At 39.9% G+C, this 20,527-nt stretch overlaps 1 protein-coding gene across 7 annotated transcripts in view; it reads left to right on the top strand.

The window, feature by feature from the left end:
* The window catches only part of DIAPH2 (diaphanous related formin 2), a 348,598-nt gene that overhangs the window by 90,433 nt on the left and 237,638 nt on the right, over nucleotides 1-20,527 (top strand). For all 7 annotated transcript variants that reach the window (XM_077922409.1, XM_077922408.1, XM_077922407.1 and 4 more), the window contains 3 exons: nucleotides 816-920; nucleotides 2,883-3,212; nucleotides 6,021-6,135. In XM_077922409.1, the coding sequence (XP_077778535.1) occupies nucleotides 816-920; nucleotides 2,883-3,212; nucleotides 6,021-6,135 (550 nt within the window). The remainder of the gene's footprint in view (nucleotides 1-815; nucleotides 921-2,882; nucleotides 3,213-6,020; nucleotides 6,136-20,527) is intronic.

Below are 20,527 nucleotides of genomic sequence, written 5' to 3'. Positions count from 1 at the left end.
ATACACTTAGATACACTTAGTTGGTCTTTAAGGTGCTACTGGAAGGAATTTTTTTTGTTTTGACTATGGCAGACCAACACGGCTACCTATCTGTAACTGCTCACCTTTAGGTAGCCTGCAAACCATAGAAATAAGACAGGGAAGGTAGGAAATCCAGCACTGACTAACTGGAAGAGTCCTGGTGTGGCTGATAGAGTGAACCAGAAGGAATAAGTTCTTACTCAGGTCTGCTCCCCAGCCTCATCCTCCATCTTACCTACTGGTGAGACTTGCAAGTGAGCACCTGTCTGTTGGTGTGCCAAAAGGAACCAGAAGTGCCCCCTTCCATGACACCAAAGCCTGAAAAGGGAAACAAGCTCTGATAAGATAAGATTCCTCTGCGCTTCTAGTCTTTTTGATTATGACCAAAATGTTTCAGGGGGAAGAGGACTGAGGTAAATCTGTCAAATGTTTTTGGAGGAAGTGGACTGAAGTAAATCTGCCCTTTTAGTATTTTAAATATTACAGCATTTATATGCATAATATTAAGTTTTAAAAGCAGGTCCTTAAGATTATGCAGATTCTAATGAAAATGCCTAAGATGTTGAGTCTTGTGTACCTGCAAGTTGACAGGAATGTGTGAGAAGCTGACTCTAGATATTCATTGGTGTGAATGCTTTAAGCCCAGGAAAATTGGAGAAAAAAATATTTGGCTAGTCTAGGAAGCCTAGCAGGCTTCTATTATTTTACTCAATCTATATAACACTCTTGTGAAAGTTAAAGCATTATGTTTGGACAAAGATGGATGACTGCTTCTATGTTGGTGATCATTGCAGTTTGATGAAGAATTCTCAGCTCGACAGGAGGCACAAGCTGAGCTTCAAAAACGAGAAGAGAAAATCAAAGAACTTGAAACTCAAATCCAGCAGTTACAAACCCAGGTAATATAACAAGATGGATTTTACATGTTTTCAAAATGTGTTCTACTTTGGGGAAGTATGGAATTAACTTTTTAAAAATTAAGGGGAAATTACTAGCAGTGGCAGTGGGCTAAAGATAGATGGCAGGAGAAATATTGCATCACTGTTTCAAATCAGACAGTGTGACTGGTTCCTTCTACTGGTCTATGTGTGAGCAGGAGCATCACTGCCTGGTCATCTTACAAAATTTACCTAATGATCTCAAGGCAGCATACATGCTACCTCCCCCCACCCCTTCTATTCTTACAGCAACACTGTGAGATAGGTTAGGCTGAAAGAATGAGTAACTACCCAAAGTAATCCACTAAGTAAGCTTCGTGGGTGGATGTGGATATGAATCTATGTTAGTCCAACACCTTAACCACTGCTCTATTTAAATAAATTGGGGAGGAGGATGCACTTTAGCTCTGAAACGACCCTGATTCACTTTGGCTGAAAGAAGAAATCATGTACAAATATGCTTCTTTATTGAATTTTATGGCCCTTTCTGATTGCTCTGTAAGCAATAGTCACATCTGTGGCATTAAAACATGAACACTGGATCATCTTGGAAACACAAGACTCTTCCATATTTGAAGATATTCTGTAAGCAACTGCCAACACTCTTTTATGTGCATTTTGGTTTTGCGATGATGTTTGTTTTATTCTTTTAATGTGCATGTTGGTTAGAAAGCTTAGTGTAACTTCTCCGGAAATGAGTGTTGCTTAAGGCATATAATGCAAACTGTAAATGAAAATTTATGTTTGATTCACTTGCACTGAGAGGATATTACAGAAGATAACTTCTTTTGGGCACTTTAAATACAGTTGGTGGTATGGAGAAATTTTGTTGGTCATATTAATGAGCTCAAATGCTTACTAAATCCCTAAGAAGCAGAATTGTCTCTGTGCCACTGTTGGTTAACATTTAGTGTCAGTTGGGTACTGTGTCTTGTAAAGGACACAGAAGGTATACCAGTTATAGAAATCATATCTCTATTTAGAGATGAGCGGGTAGAATCATAGGACAGACTGTCTTTTCTTTTAAAGGAACAGTTGAAAAATAAAAGTTTGAAAGTTCAGCTATTTGGAGTCTGCTGGTAGAAAATCACTTGCTCTAGTGAAGTTTATTCTAGACGGAGAAGTCTGGAGAGTAGATTTCTAATTTATGACTTTTTATCCTAGTGGTACCATATTATGTGGTATTTTGACCAAGGCCTCACTCAAATGGTATTGCTGAAAGCTTATATTAGAACAGATAATAAACTTCCCTGGTGTTATCTTGTCAGTAGAAGTGAACATTTTTAAGCATCACAGCCAAGAGCCAGATCCTCTTCCTAATTTCTCAGCCTGCACAGTTAACATCATTTTGAAGATGGATTTTCTGAGGTAGTGAATATTTGAATATGGGAACCTTAAGATGATAATTCGGTTTCAGCCATTTGGCTTCCTTTTTAACAGTTCTATGAATACCACACAGATAAAAATATCTTAAGCCCTTGGAAAGTATTTTGTTAATGGACCTTTTTTTCTTGTTTTCAAATGTCACTTCATTAATTCTCTTGATCTATTTTAATATGAAGAAACTCTTTAAAAAGTTGCATATGGCGCTTACTAATGTAGTGCCAAAAATATAACCCATTTCTGTTAAATGACTCATACTGATTTGAAAATGATTCCATCCCCCCTTGGTAAAGACCACATTCTTTTTCATTATGGGTTTCATCTCTGTGAAATCCTTCAGCAATGTAGAATAGAATATAGTTGGAACAACCTTGCTTACATGAGCAACCTGGGAAACATGGAAAATGTTCTGGTTCTCGTAATATGAAGGTTGTCATTTACATGAGAATTTACTTGATGCCTCTGGTGTCTCTTGTGTGGCCAGCATTTTCTCTGTTCCCTTTTTTCAACCCTCAGATCTAAAACATGCTTATTTTTCAGGCTCCTGTGTCTTCAAGTGGCTCACCTCCTGCAGGAGTACCACCTCCGCCACCACCACCACCTCCTCTTCCAGGTGGTTTAGCCTCTGCAGCACCACCTCCTCCTCCACCACCACCACCACTTCCTGGTGGTATTCCACCTCCACCACCTCCTTTGCCTGGAGGGTCTATACCACCTCCACCTCCACCTATGTTTGGTGGACCACCACCACCTCCCCCTCCTTTTGGAGGAATTCCACCTCTAGGAGTTGCACCAGCACTGCCTTTTGGAATGAAACAGAAGAAGAAGTACAACCCTGAAGTGTCTATGAAGAGAATCAACTGGGCAAAGGTATATAAATTTAATTTCACCAATATTTTCACCACTTTTATGATCTTTAAAGGAAAGAATGGCAGGAATTTTGTTTTGAACATAAGAATTCTAGAATTTAAACTCTTTCTAATTTTAGGGCTGATAAATTTTCAATAGTCGCAATTTATTAACCTTTAAAACTCATTTGTAGGATGGAGTAATCTGAAGGGATTTGGGACACTTTTTCTTAAGAGTAGTGATAGCTGTAGGAAGTGCTGTGTATACCTGTGGAAACATAACTTAATTAAAAATATTATTATTGAACAACAATATCACAATGCACTTGAAGATAAAAACAAGAATTAACAACAAAATAATATAAGCTCATCACAATGAGCTTTTGATAGTAAAGTCAAACAAAAATAAAAATGAAATGAATACAATTATAAAATGATAAATGGGATATAAAAACACAATTTATGGTCTAATCAAACCCCCAAATAGCACTATTATCTTATTTTCCTTTAGAAATCCAAGGAATGCCTAATAAATATTTTATTACCTATTTGTGAACCGCTGCCAGATTAATAATTGTCAGGTATTGGAGGACCCTTAATGAAAATCTCTTTGAAGCCTGGCTATCACAGACAGGGGACTGTACTTATGGACAAGCTTTACAATGAGAGCACCATACTGGAAAGAAAACACAAACTTCTATGCAACATGGTATCCTTTTATTGGGACGCGAGTGGTGCTGTGGGTTAAACCACAGAGCCTAGGACTTGCCGCTCAGAAGCTTGGCGGTTCGAATCCCTGCGACGGGGTGAGCTCCCGTTGCTCGGTCCCTGCTCCTGCCAACCTAGCAGTTCAAAAGCACGTCAAAGTGCAAGTAGATAAATAGGTACCGCTCCAGCGGGAAGGTAAATGGTGTTTCTGTGCGCTGCTCTGGTTTGGCCAATAAAGCGAGATGAGCGCCGCAACTCCAGAGTCGGTCACGACTAGACCTAATGGTCAGGGGTCCCTTTACCTTTATCTTTTATCCTTTTATTTAATATGCACAAACTATTGAGCATGACTTTCATCCACCAGCATCACACAGAACATTGCAGATGGAATGACACTTTAATCTGACACCTACATCCAATGAACCACAACTGGGATTGCTTCTGTTCTATTTCGCCCCCCGCTTTTTTTGATGACACTGTACTCTAATGACTTCCTGTTATTGTTGCTATTATTCTCTTCTCTACTTTTATTTATGCAATTAATTCATAACGGAATATCAATAAGATACTTTTGGAAAAACTCATACAACTTACATTGTGCAATGAAGGAAATGGGGAAAAAGAAAAAGGTGTTGCCTGTTTATAGACATCAACAAATAAAATTTTATTTCAAGGGGATTTGCTACCTGTGTGACTGTGATGTCATATACTTAATAACCCCCCCAAATAAATGTGAAATTAGAAGGATTATAATCACCCTTGGTACTTGAATATATCTATCTGTCTATCTATCTATATATCTATCTGCGATAGCAATGGACACAACTTTATTGAACCATGTTTCTAACTTTATTGAACCATGTTTCTATCATGAAGCATCTTTCCAGCTCTGAGCAATTTCCAAATAAGTAGATATATGTACAATTAACTGTTTACATATCTGTATTACCTTTATACAAAATAAGCAAAATCTGTAGTTTAGGGGCCAGGATCACATATTTACGTACAAGTGCACTGATTTCTGTAATCAATTGTTTCCAAAATTTATGAACTTTGGTATGACTTAGACATTTTCCATCTGAATATATTTAAAGAGTGAAAATTACAGGAGCAATAGAAGCATTTTACAAAGCCATCGTAAACAGTTTTCATTATATCTGCACTAAAGGAAGGTAGTTAACTTTTTAGCCTGACATAGGCTGTCGTCTATTTAAGGAGGACAGCTGAATTTTTTATTTTTTATTTTTAGAACCATATCCACATATTTTGTCCCTTTTAAAATAAAATGTGGACATTTTCTTTGATTATTGCAAAGCACAGTTATATGCTTTCTTTGTTCACCATTGTGAGGTTCACTTCACTGATATAGGTTGTATTTATAAATAGGTTTATTGCTTTTCATTCTAGTCTAGTAGCTGAGGCGGAGGATGTTGATATTTATGTGCATGATTTTATATAACTTCAGGACAGAAATTTAATCTAATGACACTTTTGAAGGTAATCCTTTCTGAAGTTTATATACATTAGGAATGCATGGCATAACACATTACTCTTAACATTCTGTCAGGCTTAGGGTTCTGATGTATAAACACCATGTATTATTATCTTATTCAATATGTTCAGAGAAATGCATTTGAATAGATCTTCATTTTATCTGCACATAGAATTATTGTACAATATAGGAACACAATGAGCTTTTTCGGACGGGACTGTTCAGTGTGCCCTCCATATGTTGTTGGACTACATTTACTATCAGCCTTAGCCACCAGTACCAGTGATCAGTGATTGAAGTTGTAGTCCAACAACACCTAGTGGGGCACAGGTTAACCTCTTCCTACTCAGGAAAAGTTCAGTCTCCATTCTGAAAACTTGTGAAAGGAAAAAAGCATCAGAAGGTGCCAGTTCCGTTCTCTTTCCAAGTCTGTTGCACTATTTTTGTGAAAACTTATCTCTTTATGCTTACACTCCCACTTCTCTTTTGTTTGATGAAGAAGTTCGAAGTTGAAATACTGCTTTCTAAAAATTTCCTGTTTGATTTTATGGCTTACATCTTCTCATTGTCATATATTGTACTTAACTGATGATTGCACAGTCACTAAGCACCTAACAAATTTTATTTCAGGTTGAACCACAGGAAATAACAGAGAATTGTTTTTGGATAAAAGCAAAAGAAGAAAAATTTGAAAACCCAGATCTGTTTGCAAAGCTGGCTCTCACTTTTGCTACACACATGAAAGGTAGGTACTTCGTTCTTTCCCCCTAAATAGTCTGTGAATAATAGATATGTAATTTTTTGCTTTTAATATTGTTATACCACCAGTGTGCATGGTATTTTAAAAAGTTAGATAAGCAATAAATAAATAAATACCCTTGGGCAATAATTCCAAGACTCATACAGTCTACATTTGAAAGGGGAAGATAACAGGAAAGAATGAAGGAGATGCAGGTAGGATAACAGGTACAGAATATGTGTAAGTTCAGAGTAATGTAGTCAGGCTTAGTTGATATAGGTTAAATTGACTGAGTGGTTAAGCAAAAGATCAAACAGAGTTTTGAGGAAGCATTCTGAAGTAAACATGAATCACATGTGCTATGGAAGGGAGTCCTAGCATAAAGGACAAAGAGAAAGAAAAGGCAGTTATTCCCAGGGTGTGGCTGCTGTTGCATTCTGACAGCTTCTGGGAGCCACAGGTGAGAGCTGAGTGCAGGGTGGGGACCAAAGGGATGCAAACTACCTCAGAAGGAACACAACATGTTGCTCCACCAGAGGTACTACCACTCCTCTAAAACCCTAAATACCCTGCTAAACCAGGTGAGAGTAGCTAATGTGTCTCAAACCCTCAGTGAGTTAGGAACTTCCTTTTCATGCAAGGACAGGCTCCAGCAGTTGAGACCAATAGTAGGTCCAATGTTCAAGAAAGTGGTTTCTTGTGCTTTAGAGCAGAGTTTCCCAACCTTTTTCTGACCATGGCCCCCTTCCGACCTTGTTTCCTTCCTGTGCCCCCCATGGGCATAGCCAAAGGTGGGTGGGTGGGAAGCTGCCCTCCAATAAGTAAAAATCAATACAAATCAATACACACTTGAGGTTCTGCCCCCCCTAACAAAAGCCTACCCCCCTAACAAAAATCCTGGCTATGCCTATGCCCCCCCAATGGTAGAAAGGTATATATTTAAGTGTTTTGTTTGTAAACAGAACATGTTTTATTTATATTTTTTATAATTTATACAAAATACAGTTACATAAAATGATAGGAACATAATGAAATATTGTTGAAGCAGGTAAACATGGAATCAGAAATTTGGAAGGGACCCCAAGGGTCATCTTTCTAGTGCAGCCCCCTGCAACATAGGAAACTCAGTTAAAGCATCCATGACAGGTGGCCACCCAACCTCTACTTAGAATCCTCCAAGGAAAGAGAGTCCAGAAACCTCCAAGGAAGGGGAGTTCAGTCCAAAAGGCACACAGAAAGTTCTGATATATGGAATAATTTTAAAAAGCAAGTGGTCCTCACTGACCTGATCCAAAACGACCTTGTAATCTGGAGGAGCCCTGGCTGCTTATAGCCCCACACACCCTTACCTGGTAGTAAGGCCCACTGAACTCAGTGTGGCTTTCTTCTGAGTAGACACTTAGTTATTTACTAGATGCAAGTCAGCAGCACCAAATGACCCTGCTTGAGTGGTGCTGGGGTGGATTTTAACCCGTTCCTTGTAGAGCTGGGTGGTTGCTCTACAAGGTTGGGAAGGTTCCCAAAAGGCTGGGAAACATCTGAAGGCCTGATCTGCTAGGCGCTGGGGTGGATTCTACCCCGTACCTTGAGGAGTCAGGCCCAGACTGCCACCCAGCCCAGCACTGGTGGCAGCAGCAAGCACCTCTGGCTCACTCAGCCCTACCCATTGCCACCTCACTACCACACTTACTGACCTGAGGGTTCTGGATCATGGGCTCTGCTGGTCTAAATGTGAGCCTTAGAAATCGCCCTCTCCTGCTGGAAACAAACCAGGACTGCTCCATGAAAATACATGTGGCAAAAAGGAGCGCTAGGCCCTGGTGGGCTGCCCCCTTACCCGCTTGTGATTGGCCAAGTGGATAGCCTTCCAATCAGGATTTTTTAATTTTAAAAAGTGTTTTTTCCTTCACTTCTCACTTCCCCCTGTGGCCCCCTAGCCTCGTGGTGTGGTCCCCCCATTTATGTGATTTTTTTACCTGTGCCCCCCTTGGAATATCCTGGGGGCCCCCAGGGGGCCATATGACTCCTGTTTGGGAAACACTGCTTTAGAGGGAAGTGAAGGGCAGATGGGGCTTGTCAACCTGAGAAGGTAGCCCACCTGGGAGAAGGAAAACTGATCTTAAGCCTCCACTTCCTTGTGGGTCATCTCCAAGAGAAGAAAAGGCTAAGGAGTAAATCCTAAAGAAATCCAAAGTGGGCATCCCTAAGATGGCTGGATGGTGCTTTGGACAACTCCTTTAGCTAAGTAGTTCTCCATGTATTGTTCTGTTTTCCTTTGGACCACATCAGCAAGGTTGAGAGGGGGATATTGCTGTCTGGGCAGCCCAGGACCTTCTTACACATTTCCCAGGCTTGCGCCCTGGAGAGGTCACTTTTGATGCAGTGTTTTTTACTAGAAAAATACATGCTGGTACTCACCATGAAGTTGTTACAGTAAGTGCCACACTTTTGAACAACAAAAAACAGGTGCCGGTACCCTTGAGTACCCCCGGGGGGAAAAACCAGCTGCTTTGGTGCTGCTAACCCAGTAGTTTGACCTAACTCCTGGAGGCACACTTGACAGACAGATTCCAACTAGACTTTCCAACTGCTAAGGGTTGTAGAGCTTGAAAAGCCAAGGTTATGGGGCAGGAATGTTTTATAGAATCTTTTGTAGGAGAAAGGGCTATGTTGGGGTTTGAGTGAATGTAAAGGTGAGGATTAATTTATGTGTATAATTCTCAAATAGAGTATTATAGAATTCTGCAGTTGCAATACAGTTAAAATACTTGGAGTGAAGCCTTTATTTTCATATTTCCTGATAGAGGCCTTTCAGTCTCTTCTCATGTAGATCCAAATTGGGTTTCCTGGGTGATAAACAGACACCAGAAATAGGTTTTAATAAGCTTTTAGTGAGTATCATAAGATATGAAGTACAATGATTTCAAATTTGCTTATTCTAGCCTTTGGACACAAGGCATATTTTTGTGTAAATTGCATAACAGCATAGTAATTGTGCTCCTGGGGTATGCTAGACATGAATTTCCTCTACATGGCTAAGGCAAATAACTGTCAAGTGTTGTCAGGTTTGTTGCAGCATTGCTTCTCCAGTCAAATTCAGTTAAGAGATCTCTACTGAATGCAATAGTAATATATCAAACTCTAATTTAGGCTTAGTTTTTTTTCTCTTCCTGTCTAGTTCTCTTCTCTCCCCCTTTTCCTATGTTATAGCCAAATCGTCTTATACTTATCCCTGTTGAAAATGTAAATGGAGACATCATCAAATCCTTGAGGTCTGATTTGTTGGCTATATTATGAGGGATTAAATGATAACCATAAATTAAAGTTAACCCAGAAGAAGTATTTCAGCTGGGTGAGATTTATGGTTGGTAATAGTTAAGGAAGTGACAAGAAGTTGAGCACTAACAGGTCTAATAAACTGATGGCCACGATGAAAGCGTTTTAGAAGTGGAATTGCAGTGAAATATTAAAAACAGCAACCTGCAACAGTAAAAATGCTGCTAAAATTATTTTTACCACAGTTTTGATTGCACCAGATGTTGTCTGTCAGATTTCAAGCTGTGATATGGTATTGCTGGAAAACCAGGAAGGATTACCCTGAATGTTCACATCTGCCTTTACTATATCTATAACCTTTTTATTAGCCACTTTTAATTTGGCTATGTTACTAATCTACCATTACTCACTGACTTTCAAATGTTTGTTCATTAACTACCACAAAACAATAATTTTTAAATAGTTATTATAAACAAAATGTTGCTTACCTACAGACTTAATAATTTTGTTATAATATACCATGTTGGGAGTGGTAACCTGAGTGTTAAATTTCATTATCATTCCTAAACCTGTGTATTCACATGACTATGTCTACAAGAACTATGTGCCTCTTAAATAAATTCAGCAGACACAATTTTATATTGCCTTCAACTGACTTATTTGACTTATTTGAAAGTACATTTATAGCTTGGTGAATAGAGAAGCGGAACTAAATGATGCTAGAAGCCTTAACTTTGTATCTCAGGGCGGTCAGTAAGTTTGGAAACTAGATATAGGTGCCACGGGTTTAGTTGTTCCAAAGGCACGTTTTTGTGATGCCAAGATTGATAGCTACCATTATTTGTAATGTTGCATCTTGAAAAGTCTGAAACTCAGTTCAGACAAATACATTGATGTATTTTCCTTGTGTTTTGTATAGTGAAGTGGAAATATCTGTTTTTTCCACTATCAAGGGGGACCATAAACTTCTGCTGTTTTCTTTATGAATCTGCACTAATATAGATGAATGCAAGATTATAAAGAAGGTCTTGGCTGGCAAATATGTGAAATTTATTTTTAACTGTGTGTCACCTTTCAGCTAAATGATGGGGGAATTAGAATCATAGCATTTGAATCCTCATCGTAATTTTTTAAATGACTTTTGGGCTTTAAAAACCCCAAGAATAATAACAAAATAATGTGAAGGGGAGGGGAGAGCAGCTCACTAGTGTGTGAGAACATATGTTTGTCTATACAGCTTATGTAACCTGAGGTATAGAGTTAAGCACTCTTAATTCTTTTATTGATTTTATTTAATCTTTGCTTGCTTAACTGTCAGCTAGGGGTGTGTGGTTGTGTGTGTGTGTGTGTGTGTGTGTGTGTGTGTGTGTGTGTGTGTGAAACAAACCGAATTTTATCTTCCTGTTCAGGCTTCCCATTCAGTGAAAAGTGGAAATTCCTTGCACCTTTTTAATACAGTTACAAGTGTGAGAACACAGTGTAGACTTTAGTTCATTTGCAAATTTTCATTTTATACTTATAAACTCATTACAAATGTGATTGCAAATTAAATTAATATGCAGGGGTTACCTGCATCTCGTCATTGCACTCTTGTCCCAACCTGATTGAACTTTTGCAGATATCTGATGTTCACTTTTTCTTTTTGCCAGAAAAGCCTTTTCTAGTATGCATGCACAGAAGTTGTTTATTTTGATGTGGAACTCATGGTAAAATATTATGATTGGCAAATTATGGAAACACTTAAGTCAGATACATACAGAACACTTTTAGAAACAATAGCAGAAACAATTGACATGAGCAGTGGTAGAAGCAGGAGGGACTTACCTCATTTGATAAACTTTGTTTCAAGTATGAAATCATAAGGGGGGGGGGAATCACAATTACTCAGGAAATAAGTAAAATAGAAAGGGGAAGTTCTGAAGAATTGTGTTAGACACATTGAAGGAGTTTGGAGTTTTCTGTCTGTTTTGAACAGCAGACTCCATACCATATAGCAGTGCTTCTGTAAGACCTTCTAGTTTCAGCACTGGTGGAGACCATTTTGCATGGGAGTTCTGTTGCTGGACCTGTGTGCATCAGCAGAGTGTGTATAAACACACCCCATCTTGCTCTGTTTTGCCTTCTTCTGGGTCCAAAAGTACCTGCACATCAGTGACTGTGTGCCAATTGGACGTGCCTAAATTATCGCTGCCTGTAATGGGTTGCTGTTTATTTTGTTGGTGAAGAGAGTAGTACAGTGGTACCTCTGGTTACGTACTTAATTCGTTCCGGAGGTCCGTTCTTAACCTGAAACTGTTCTTAACCTGAAGCGCCACTTTAGCTAATGGGGCCTCCCACTGCTGCCGCATCACTGCCACGTGATTTCTGTTCTCATCCTGAAGCAAAATTCTTAACCCAAGGTACTATTTCTGGGTTAGCGGAGTCTGTAACCTGAACCGTATGTAACCTGAAGTGTATGTAACCCGAGGTACCACTGTAGTTGGTAATTAAGACCCCTCCTCCATATAAAACACTCTTTGAATGTGTGAACAAACTTCCTTTGATTCTGCCAAACTATTTAAAGAACTTGGTGAGTGGCATTACAGGAGAAAATTGGAGAAGAGGCAGGTAGCAGTAGCATGGCCATTGTTGATTGTCAGATGGAGACCAGACTTAGTTTCCTCAGCCTTTTATGATGCACCTAGTGAACAGCAACCTTTGGAAGAACCATAAGGTTAGGGTATGACAAGATTTATGGCACTTCCCCTGTAAAACTGGTTGTAGATGGGCTTGCTTCTGGATAAGAAACTGGAACAACTGGGATGGTGCCACATGGGTAAACCTTGCTTCCAAATGACAAGGCGTAATACTGGAAAGCAATGGCTTCAGTGACGGGGTATACATATATCCAGTGTGACTAGTGGTTGATATTTTAGGGCTTTTTAAACAAAACTTTTTTATACACCATGGTCATTTTATTATAAGTTGGGTGATAACCTATTTAGTATGTTTATAATTTATTTTTAATAAAAAATATTTCATTTTCTGGTATATACTTATTTTTTTCTGGTAGGAAGGCAATTACATCATACACACAATCACCTATCACTGTGGGAGTGACTCTGAAAGGAGGAAAGATCCGCTTTGTCTCAGCAGATAACTGAACAGTTTACCTTTCTGGAAGAATGCAAATGACCAAGGGTGTGTGTGCTTCTGGAGCTATTCTCTTTGGATTTAGAATATGATATAATTGAATGAAACCAACCTTATAATTAACAGGAATGGATTTAAATGTGCAAAATGTGTTGGTGACAATAGGGCAGGCAAAATTGACTGTTAAGTGGTTTCTGTTTAACTTATCAATCTTTCAATAATTGCTATCTGATGCATAGTTCTTAATAATTGAGATTGGCTAAGTCACAAGACTTATGGAATAAGCTTGATGCATATTCACAAAGCAGGTTTCCATTCTTAGACATAGTTCTGACTATTGTATTTTTTTTTATTTATTTTTTTTGGTTTCTGAAAAAGAGTAGAGGCTTAAAAGTAGTAATTATCTGGGTCTGCTAGCAGTGGCGTAGCGTGGGGGGTGCAGGGGGGGCCGGCCGCACCGGGCGCAACATCTGGGGTTAGGGCAAATCCACAGGTTAGGGGGCGCAAATCCACGGGTTAGGGGGCGCAAATTATTTGCCTTGCCCCGGGTGCTGACAACCCACGCTACGCCACTGTCTGCTAGAAGTACAGTAAGATACAGCTGCATTGCACCTGCTGTTCAATACTGCTTCACATGTTAGCTCCTGTTATCTCTAACTACCAGCCATGCTGCCTAGGCTGATGAGACTTGAGTCCAGTAGCAACTGGAGGTCCATAGCAGTGAGCCTTCAGCTGCCTGAAACTGATCAGTAAGCCAATTAAATATTTCTCTTCAGAATACTGTCTTGTTGTGATTCCTGCTTTGCAGGAGTTTGGTCTACATGACCCTTGGTAGTTTCCATGATTACATGATACTATGTGTAGGATTGCATTGCGAATCCAACAACAGCTTGTGTCATGGAGTTGATCAAGCTCTTATTTTTATTGAAAACTTTAAAATTGATTGTTTTATTGGGGAAGTATCATATTTTAATACAGTTTAAATAATTCTAGTGGGGGAGGTGATGGGGACCTGAATTATGTTTGACCTTATTAATTTTAATTGTGCATGATTTAATAAAGGCAACATTATGACTTTACAGGCTACAGTATTCTTTATCCTTTTAACTAATGACCTTGTGAAATGTCACACCTTGTGAAATGTTGTGTCAGAAGAGTTCTTGATGTATTTAAACTCATCTTTGAAGGTCAATAATTCTATTAGGCCATTTTTTCAGGAATATGTTGACAGAAATTAGTGATGTTGCCAAATGCTAGCTGACAGTGTCGCTTAAAAATAATGTCTAGCAGTTTGGTTGACTTGAAAGAGACCTAACATAAAGACTTATGTTGGTTTAAGTCTGTACTTAAACCAGTTGAACAATTGAACAAAAAGGATTGTGTTAATTTTTGGCTCTTGTAATTTAGGTTCTGTATTCTGCTAGTGAAGAATAGTGATACTCTGAAGAAATTAATTTTGTGTACTGTAGATCAGGAAAGGTAGTAATTGATATATAATAGCCTTTAATAGCTGTGCATAATGACAAAGTTCCATTGCCAGTTTCTAAAGGGTGAGTGAAACTACTTCTTTTCTTCTTCTTTTTCTTCTTGCATTTTGGTCATTTCACATAATTTGTGTTTTTATTTATTTGAAAAAATGGAATGCAGTATAAAATTATCCCTTCACCCATTTCTATGACGGCAACCCTGAATTTTAGTGGGTTTGTGTCCAACTACGTTATTACTTTCCTTAAAATTGAGGAGAGTTAAAGCATTGAATATATTGCAGCAAAGCTGTCAGATACTTAGCAACAAGCAGATGCTTCCAGATGAGAGAAACTTTCATTATTCTTTTCACTTATATTCAGGAATCTCCATATGAAAACATTTCTTCTAAAATTAGTAATCTAAAATTGCATAGTTTTGGGTTGAATGCATGAACAGATAAAACTTCCACAGTGTTTTGGGAGATAAAAGTATATTGGGCCGTACTTACCGTAATTTTCGCTCCAAAACACGCACTTTTTTGCTCCTAGAAAGTAAGGGAAAATGCCTGTGCGTGTTAAGGAGCGAATGCACTCGACTGGATCCATGGCTGCCGTCAGTCAAGCAAAGCAAGCTTTGCTTGCTTTACAGCCAGGAGGAGGGGGAGGAGCCGAGGAGGGAGGGAGGGAAGGAGAGCCATGGCAGCAAAGCGGGCAGCAGCCGCTTACACGCGAGGAGGGACAGACGGGAGCCATAGGGAGCCGGAAAAGCGCCGCGTAGCCAGCAACAGCTGCTGCAGCCTCAGCTAGCAACGCTCTCTAAACGGAGCAATGAGGCTGCAGAGGGACGGCAGGGCACAGGAGGGCTCTGAGCCACGAGCGCAGTGAAAACCAGTAAAAAAGTTTTTTAAAAGGCTGCTGGGGACAGGAGGGCACGGGATGAGGGAGAGAGGGAAATTACGATTCTCCCAGCGTCTCAGCTGATCCGCTGAGCAGGACTTGGGTTGCAGGGGATTCGCCATTAGCTGCGTAAAGCAGCAAAGAGGGAGAGAAGGAGCAAAGTGGGAGAGGAAAGGAGCTGCTTACACTGCTGTAAGTGGCTGCTGTCTGGTTGGCTCCTTTAAAGCAACAGTGCTCTTTCCCTCCCCCCTCCCCTCTCAGCTCGCAGAAAAGCTCCTTTTCCACACACCCCACTCGAGCTCCTTCTCCCCTTAAATCCCTCTCCTGCATCATTAGCCACATCCTTTTCCACACACCCCAAGCGTGTTCCTTCTCCCCTTAAATCCCTCTCCTGCATCATTAGCCACATCCTTCTCCACCCACCCCACGCGTGTTCCTTCTCCCCTTTAACCACTCGCCTGCATCATTAGCCACATCCTTCTCTACACACCCCACGCGTGTTCCTTCTCCCCTTAAATCCCTCTCCTGCATCATTAGCCACATCCTTCTCTACACACCCCACGCGTGTTCCTTCTCCCCTTAAATCCCTCTCCTGCATCATTAGCCACATCCTTCTCTACACACCCCATGCGTGTTCCTTCTCCCCTTAAATCCCTCTCCTGCATCATTAGCCACATCCTTCTCCACCCACCCCACGCGTGTTCCTTCTCCCCTTTAACCGCTCGCCTGCATCATTAGCCACATCCTTCTCTACACACCCCACGCGTGTTCCTTCTCCCCTTAAATCCCTCTCCTGCATCACCTTCTCCACCCACCCCACGCGTGTTTCTTCTCCCCTTTAACCGCTCGCCTGCAGCATTAGCCACATCCTTCTCTACACACCCCATGCGTGTTCCTTCTCCCCTTAAATCCCTCTCCTGCATCATTAGCCACATCCTTCTCTACACACCCCACGCGTGTTCCTTCTCCCATTTAACCGCTTGCCTGCATCATTAGCCACATCCTTCTCTACACACCCCACGCATGCTCCTTGTCCCTTGAATGCTTTTCCTTCCCTCCCTACTTAAAACGTGGTTACAAAGCACGGATCCACATGGATCCTCAGGATTTTTGCACTGGGTCACCCCAGGTTCACCATCAGATCACATAAAATGTCCATGGCTACAGCCTGCACCAAAAAAATCACGCACCCACTGTTTCATGGGGCTGCAATGGCGCAAAAACGTGGTTACAAAGCATGGATCCACATGGATCCACAGGATTTTTGCATTGGGCTACCCCAAACTCACCGTCAGATCACGTTTGTGGCCACAGCATGAACCACAAAAATCATACATCCACTGTTTTGTTTAGAATATTTTTTTCTTGCTTTCCTCCTCTAAAAACTACGTGCGTGTTATGGTCAGGTGCGTGTTATAGAGCGAAAAATACGGTACTTACTTAAAATCAAATATTGGGTTCCTTCCTTTCCCTTCTGCACACTAGGCTTCCTCTGATTTCAGAACCAGCCACAAGAGGGCACATTTATGAACAAGACTGGTTCTTCAGTTGCAAATGGTTGTTAGTCACAAGGGTGATGTGCTTGCCGAGATGCAGGCATAGGCTTGGGAATCAGAAATCTCTGAAGGTGATTAATGGGAATAAAGGAATAAATAACCCTATGTTGGAGTCTTCTTGGCTTCAAACTGCAGGTGGCTCTCTTGATCTTCTGGATAGCTCATGCTGAATAACTTCAGCCCAGCCTTTTTTTTAATCACTCCTCACACCCCATTATGTATGTGAGTGCCACACAGTGGATAACGGATAACTGTTCAAAGATTAAAAGGCTAATTTTCAACTGGGGAATAGGGAACTGAAGCAAAACAGTTAGGTATCCCAGTATATGATTTATACCAATGTCAATATTGCCAGTGTTAGTGGAGAAGCTGCAAGATATGTGTGTGACTTTAGGACTGTGTCATTGTTTCATCAGTAAGAATTCATTCATAAGGTTAGTTGTGGCTTGCCTTGCTCAGATTTTTTTTTTTTTGGGGGGGGGGTATATTTCTGGATATTTGATCTTTTCAAAAAATTGGTGAATGGTTCCTTGACAAAGTGGCCTAGAACACAAATAGGATAACTTTCACAAATAGGAAATAATTTAATAAACACTTTATCTATAGCAAAATTCAACCCAAACATTGAATCTTCATTCTCATTAAACTTTCATAGCCAAAATTGCTGCAGAAGAACATGGATTGCAAATTGACCTTAAGGATGATAGACGCAGTTTGCTGCAGCTGGGCCATTGTTTAAAAGCTTCGCTGTGTGGGCCTCCCAGGAATTGCTTGTATGTTCTCTCTTTTGTGTAAACTTTTTGTTTGAGAAGCCACTCTGCAAACACTAGCCATTCGATAGCACCTGCTTCTGTTGTAGGGTGTGTGAGTCTTTTTTTGTTGTTGAGAGAGCATCAGTCCACTTCATTCATCCCTATACAAAAGACCTCAATAAGAAGCAGGATTCCAGTGACGCCAGCCCAAACCAATGCTTCTAGCAACATTGAGCTTGTAAACATTGAGCTTTCTCTGGTTTATCTTTTGTTCAACAGACAGTTATACAGGAACCTATTTTTCAAAGTAAAATAGCCACCGTGGGAGTGTAGATTTATTCTCTTTCATAAGGAAATGCAGATAGAGATAGAGATAGATATAAATATAGGCAAAATGAAGTTAGTTTTCCAAGGCTAGTTTTTACATTGAGTTTATTACTTAAAGCAGTGGTTGAAGATGACTCGCAGATTTGTGGAGTCTTATCTGAGAGTTTTTAGTGAAATGTTTTGTAAGCATTTGTTTGGAAGTCTTCAGAACCTACTTTAGGTTGTAGAATATTGACATCCTCACTTACTGTAGCATTTAATGCTTTTACTGAATTCTGTTAGTGGTTAGCTTGTTTTTATAGAGAGAAGCCTGAAAAAACAAACAAAAAACCCTACGTTTTTAGTTAAACATATAGAAAAGTGTGTGAATTTGGATTCCAGAATTAAGAGGTAGATTTTTTGGCTCAGGTTCAATGTAACACTGAGCTGCAGCTTACTGCTGCAATCCGTGAGTGTGTTTGAACTTCAGGTTTACATGTTCTTCCACTCTTTCTTCTTCCTGGTGCATCCCAGAGAAGGAAATCCAAAGTAACAGTTTAGACTAACTAAACTGGTTTGCTGCTACGTTTGTTGTTTAAAATATGGGTTACTGTGACAAGTCAATTACACTGTGATGTCGGATCTTGAATTGTTGAATAATCTAATTGATAGAATTATAGAATTATAGAGAATTCGGTATAAGCAAACTGCATTTTCCTTTTCACTTATAATGGCAAATTGTGGTTAATGAAACTTTAGAAGCATGTGATGTCCTCTTCCTGGTGTTTGCTGATGAGAGGAGGAGGGAACATTCAGCAGGCTCATACACAAAATGCTAAACTCTAGCTTTGTGTTATTTCAGCACAACCATTGGCTACACAGTTTAAATCATGACACTCATTCCGTAGTTCCCTACTGCTACTGTCTTTACAGTTGCTCCTGTTAGAGAATTTGTACAGGCTTTCACTCATGTGGTTGCTTCTAACAGCACAATTACAGAACATATAAGTCACTTGCATGTTTTGTTAATATGCGGCTGAAAGAAACCACATGACTGAAAGTCTGTACAAATAGTCTGATCAGTACAGTTATACCTTGGAAGTCGAACAGAATATGTTCTGGAAGTCTGTTTGACTTTCAAAACGTTTGGAAACCAAGTTGCAGCTTCTGATTGGCTGCAGGAAGCTCCTGTAGCCAATTGGAAGCCGCAAAAGCCACGTGGAATGTTAGGATTCCAAGGAATGTTTGCAAACTGGAACACTCACTTCTGGGTTTGCGGCGTTCGGGAGCCAAAATATTCGACTCGCAAGGCGTTCGGGATCCAAAGTACAACTGTATATGCAACTGCAGAGGAAGTGGTAGTCATGGCACTAAGAGAACATTAAATGATGACTTTCTCTTTGGTGTATGATGTGGGAGGGGCATTTTGCTGAGCGGAAAAATAGAGAAACAAGGCCTTGCTCATTTGTAGACACTTATATACTGTAAATTGCATGTATAGATCATGGCGACCATTAGAATTGATGAATTAGGAATATCGTGCCTTGGGAATACCATGACCTGCCTTTGAAGGAAAAGCTGGCAATCTAGGACTGGTCTTGTCTAATACATGAGAGAAGGCAAAAGGGAGTTAAACAAAAATATGGATATTTAATGAATTCAGTTAATACACTTGAGATTTCTCTGCTTCAGTGTTAGTTCTTCCTAGCCAGCTTCTGATATTCTTGAAGAATTAATTTTCTAGTGATCCAGGCCAGGTGGGAATGTTATCTTAGCTACTTAGGAACACTCTGTTTAATATTCTCCATGCTAATATTAAGTAATGGCAGAGGTGAGGAGGAATGAGTGAGTTTGGGATTTACAATCACTGAAGAGGTGCCTCAGTATAACAGTGAGCACTATATTTTTCTCAACGTTGTTGGTCTCCAAGGTCCCCATTAAACAGGATAAGGATTGCTACTTCTCAGAACTTGTCAGATCCATGGCATACAACTTGCATGCACAATTGAGGCACTAAGGACACTGGTCTACCTTTGTGATAACCTTGTTTATACATTTAGAGAACATATTGACTACTGTATGCATTATTTCTACAGCAGAACTAGAGCTGTTCTTGTAAAGGTTTTGTAAGAAATACACAGGAGGAAGGAAGCAAGAAGCTTTGGATTCTAAAATGTCTAATTCAGTCACAGTGATACAGTGCTCAAATGAACTGTGGCAAATTTAATGAGCAATCGAGGACAGAGACACATGTACTGGACACACTAGGGAAAGAGATTATGTGTACAGGGACTAATTAGCATGAAATATGAATACATTCGTATAAGTAGTCTTGATCTATGGGCCTCCTATATTATAGGAAATGATTTTTGCATGAGTTTAATGAAGAGAAATTCAGAACTTGGTCTGTGGTAGAGAATTTTAAAATAGTACTTGAGCTTTTGGATTTCAGGAAACTTAAATGTTGTGGGGGAAGTTGTGCTAGTGATGGCCTAAATCAAATCAAAAACATATATCTTTCATATTGCAATGTCAAAGCAAGACAATATATTCGTATAGACCAGTAATTTTATCTAATGAACATTAAAACCAGATATGTGAGGTGGGATACATTCGATTACAGCGATACCTCGGGTTACAGACGCTTCAGGTTACAGACTCTGCTAACCCGGAAGTTGTACCTCAAGTTAAGAACTTCAGGATGAGAACAGAAATTGTGTGGTGGCAGCGCGGCGGCAGTGGGAGGCCCCATTAGCTAAAGTGGTACCTCAGGTTAAGAACAGCTTCAGGTTAAAAACGGACCTCCAGAACGAATTAAGTTCTTAACCTGAGGTACCACTGTATAATTATATAAGTAGAGCAATCTGTACTATTGTACTTTGTGACTATTCAAGCCAGTTCCTTTCCTCTTCAGTTTCCTCAGCCTTCACCTCTAAGAAGTCACTCTGATTATTATAGCTACAGTATTTTCAAAAAAGTCCTAAAGTGTAATTTTTATTCACATCAACTATAA

Source organism: Podarcis muralis, chromosome Z (assembly GCF_964188315.1).
Source record: "Podarcis muralis chromosome Z, rPodMur119.hap1.1, whole genome shotgun sequence".
NCBI classification, from domain to species: Eukaryota; Metazoa; Chordata; class Lepidosauria; order Squamata; family Lacertidae; genus Podarcis; species Podarcis muralis.
Note: the sequence above shows the minus strand (reverse complement) of the source record. Positions and strands in the feature narration are given on the sequence as shown.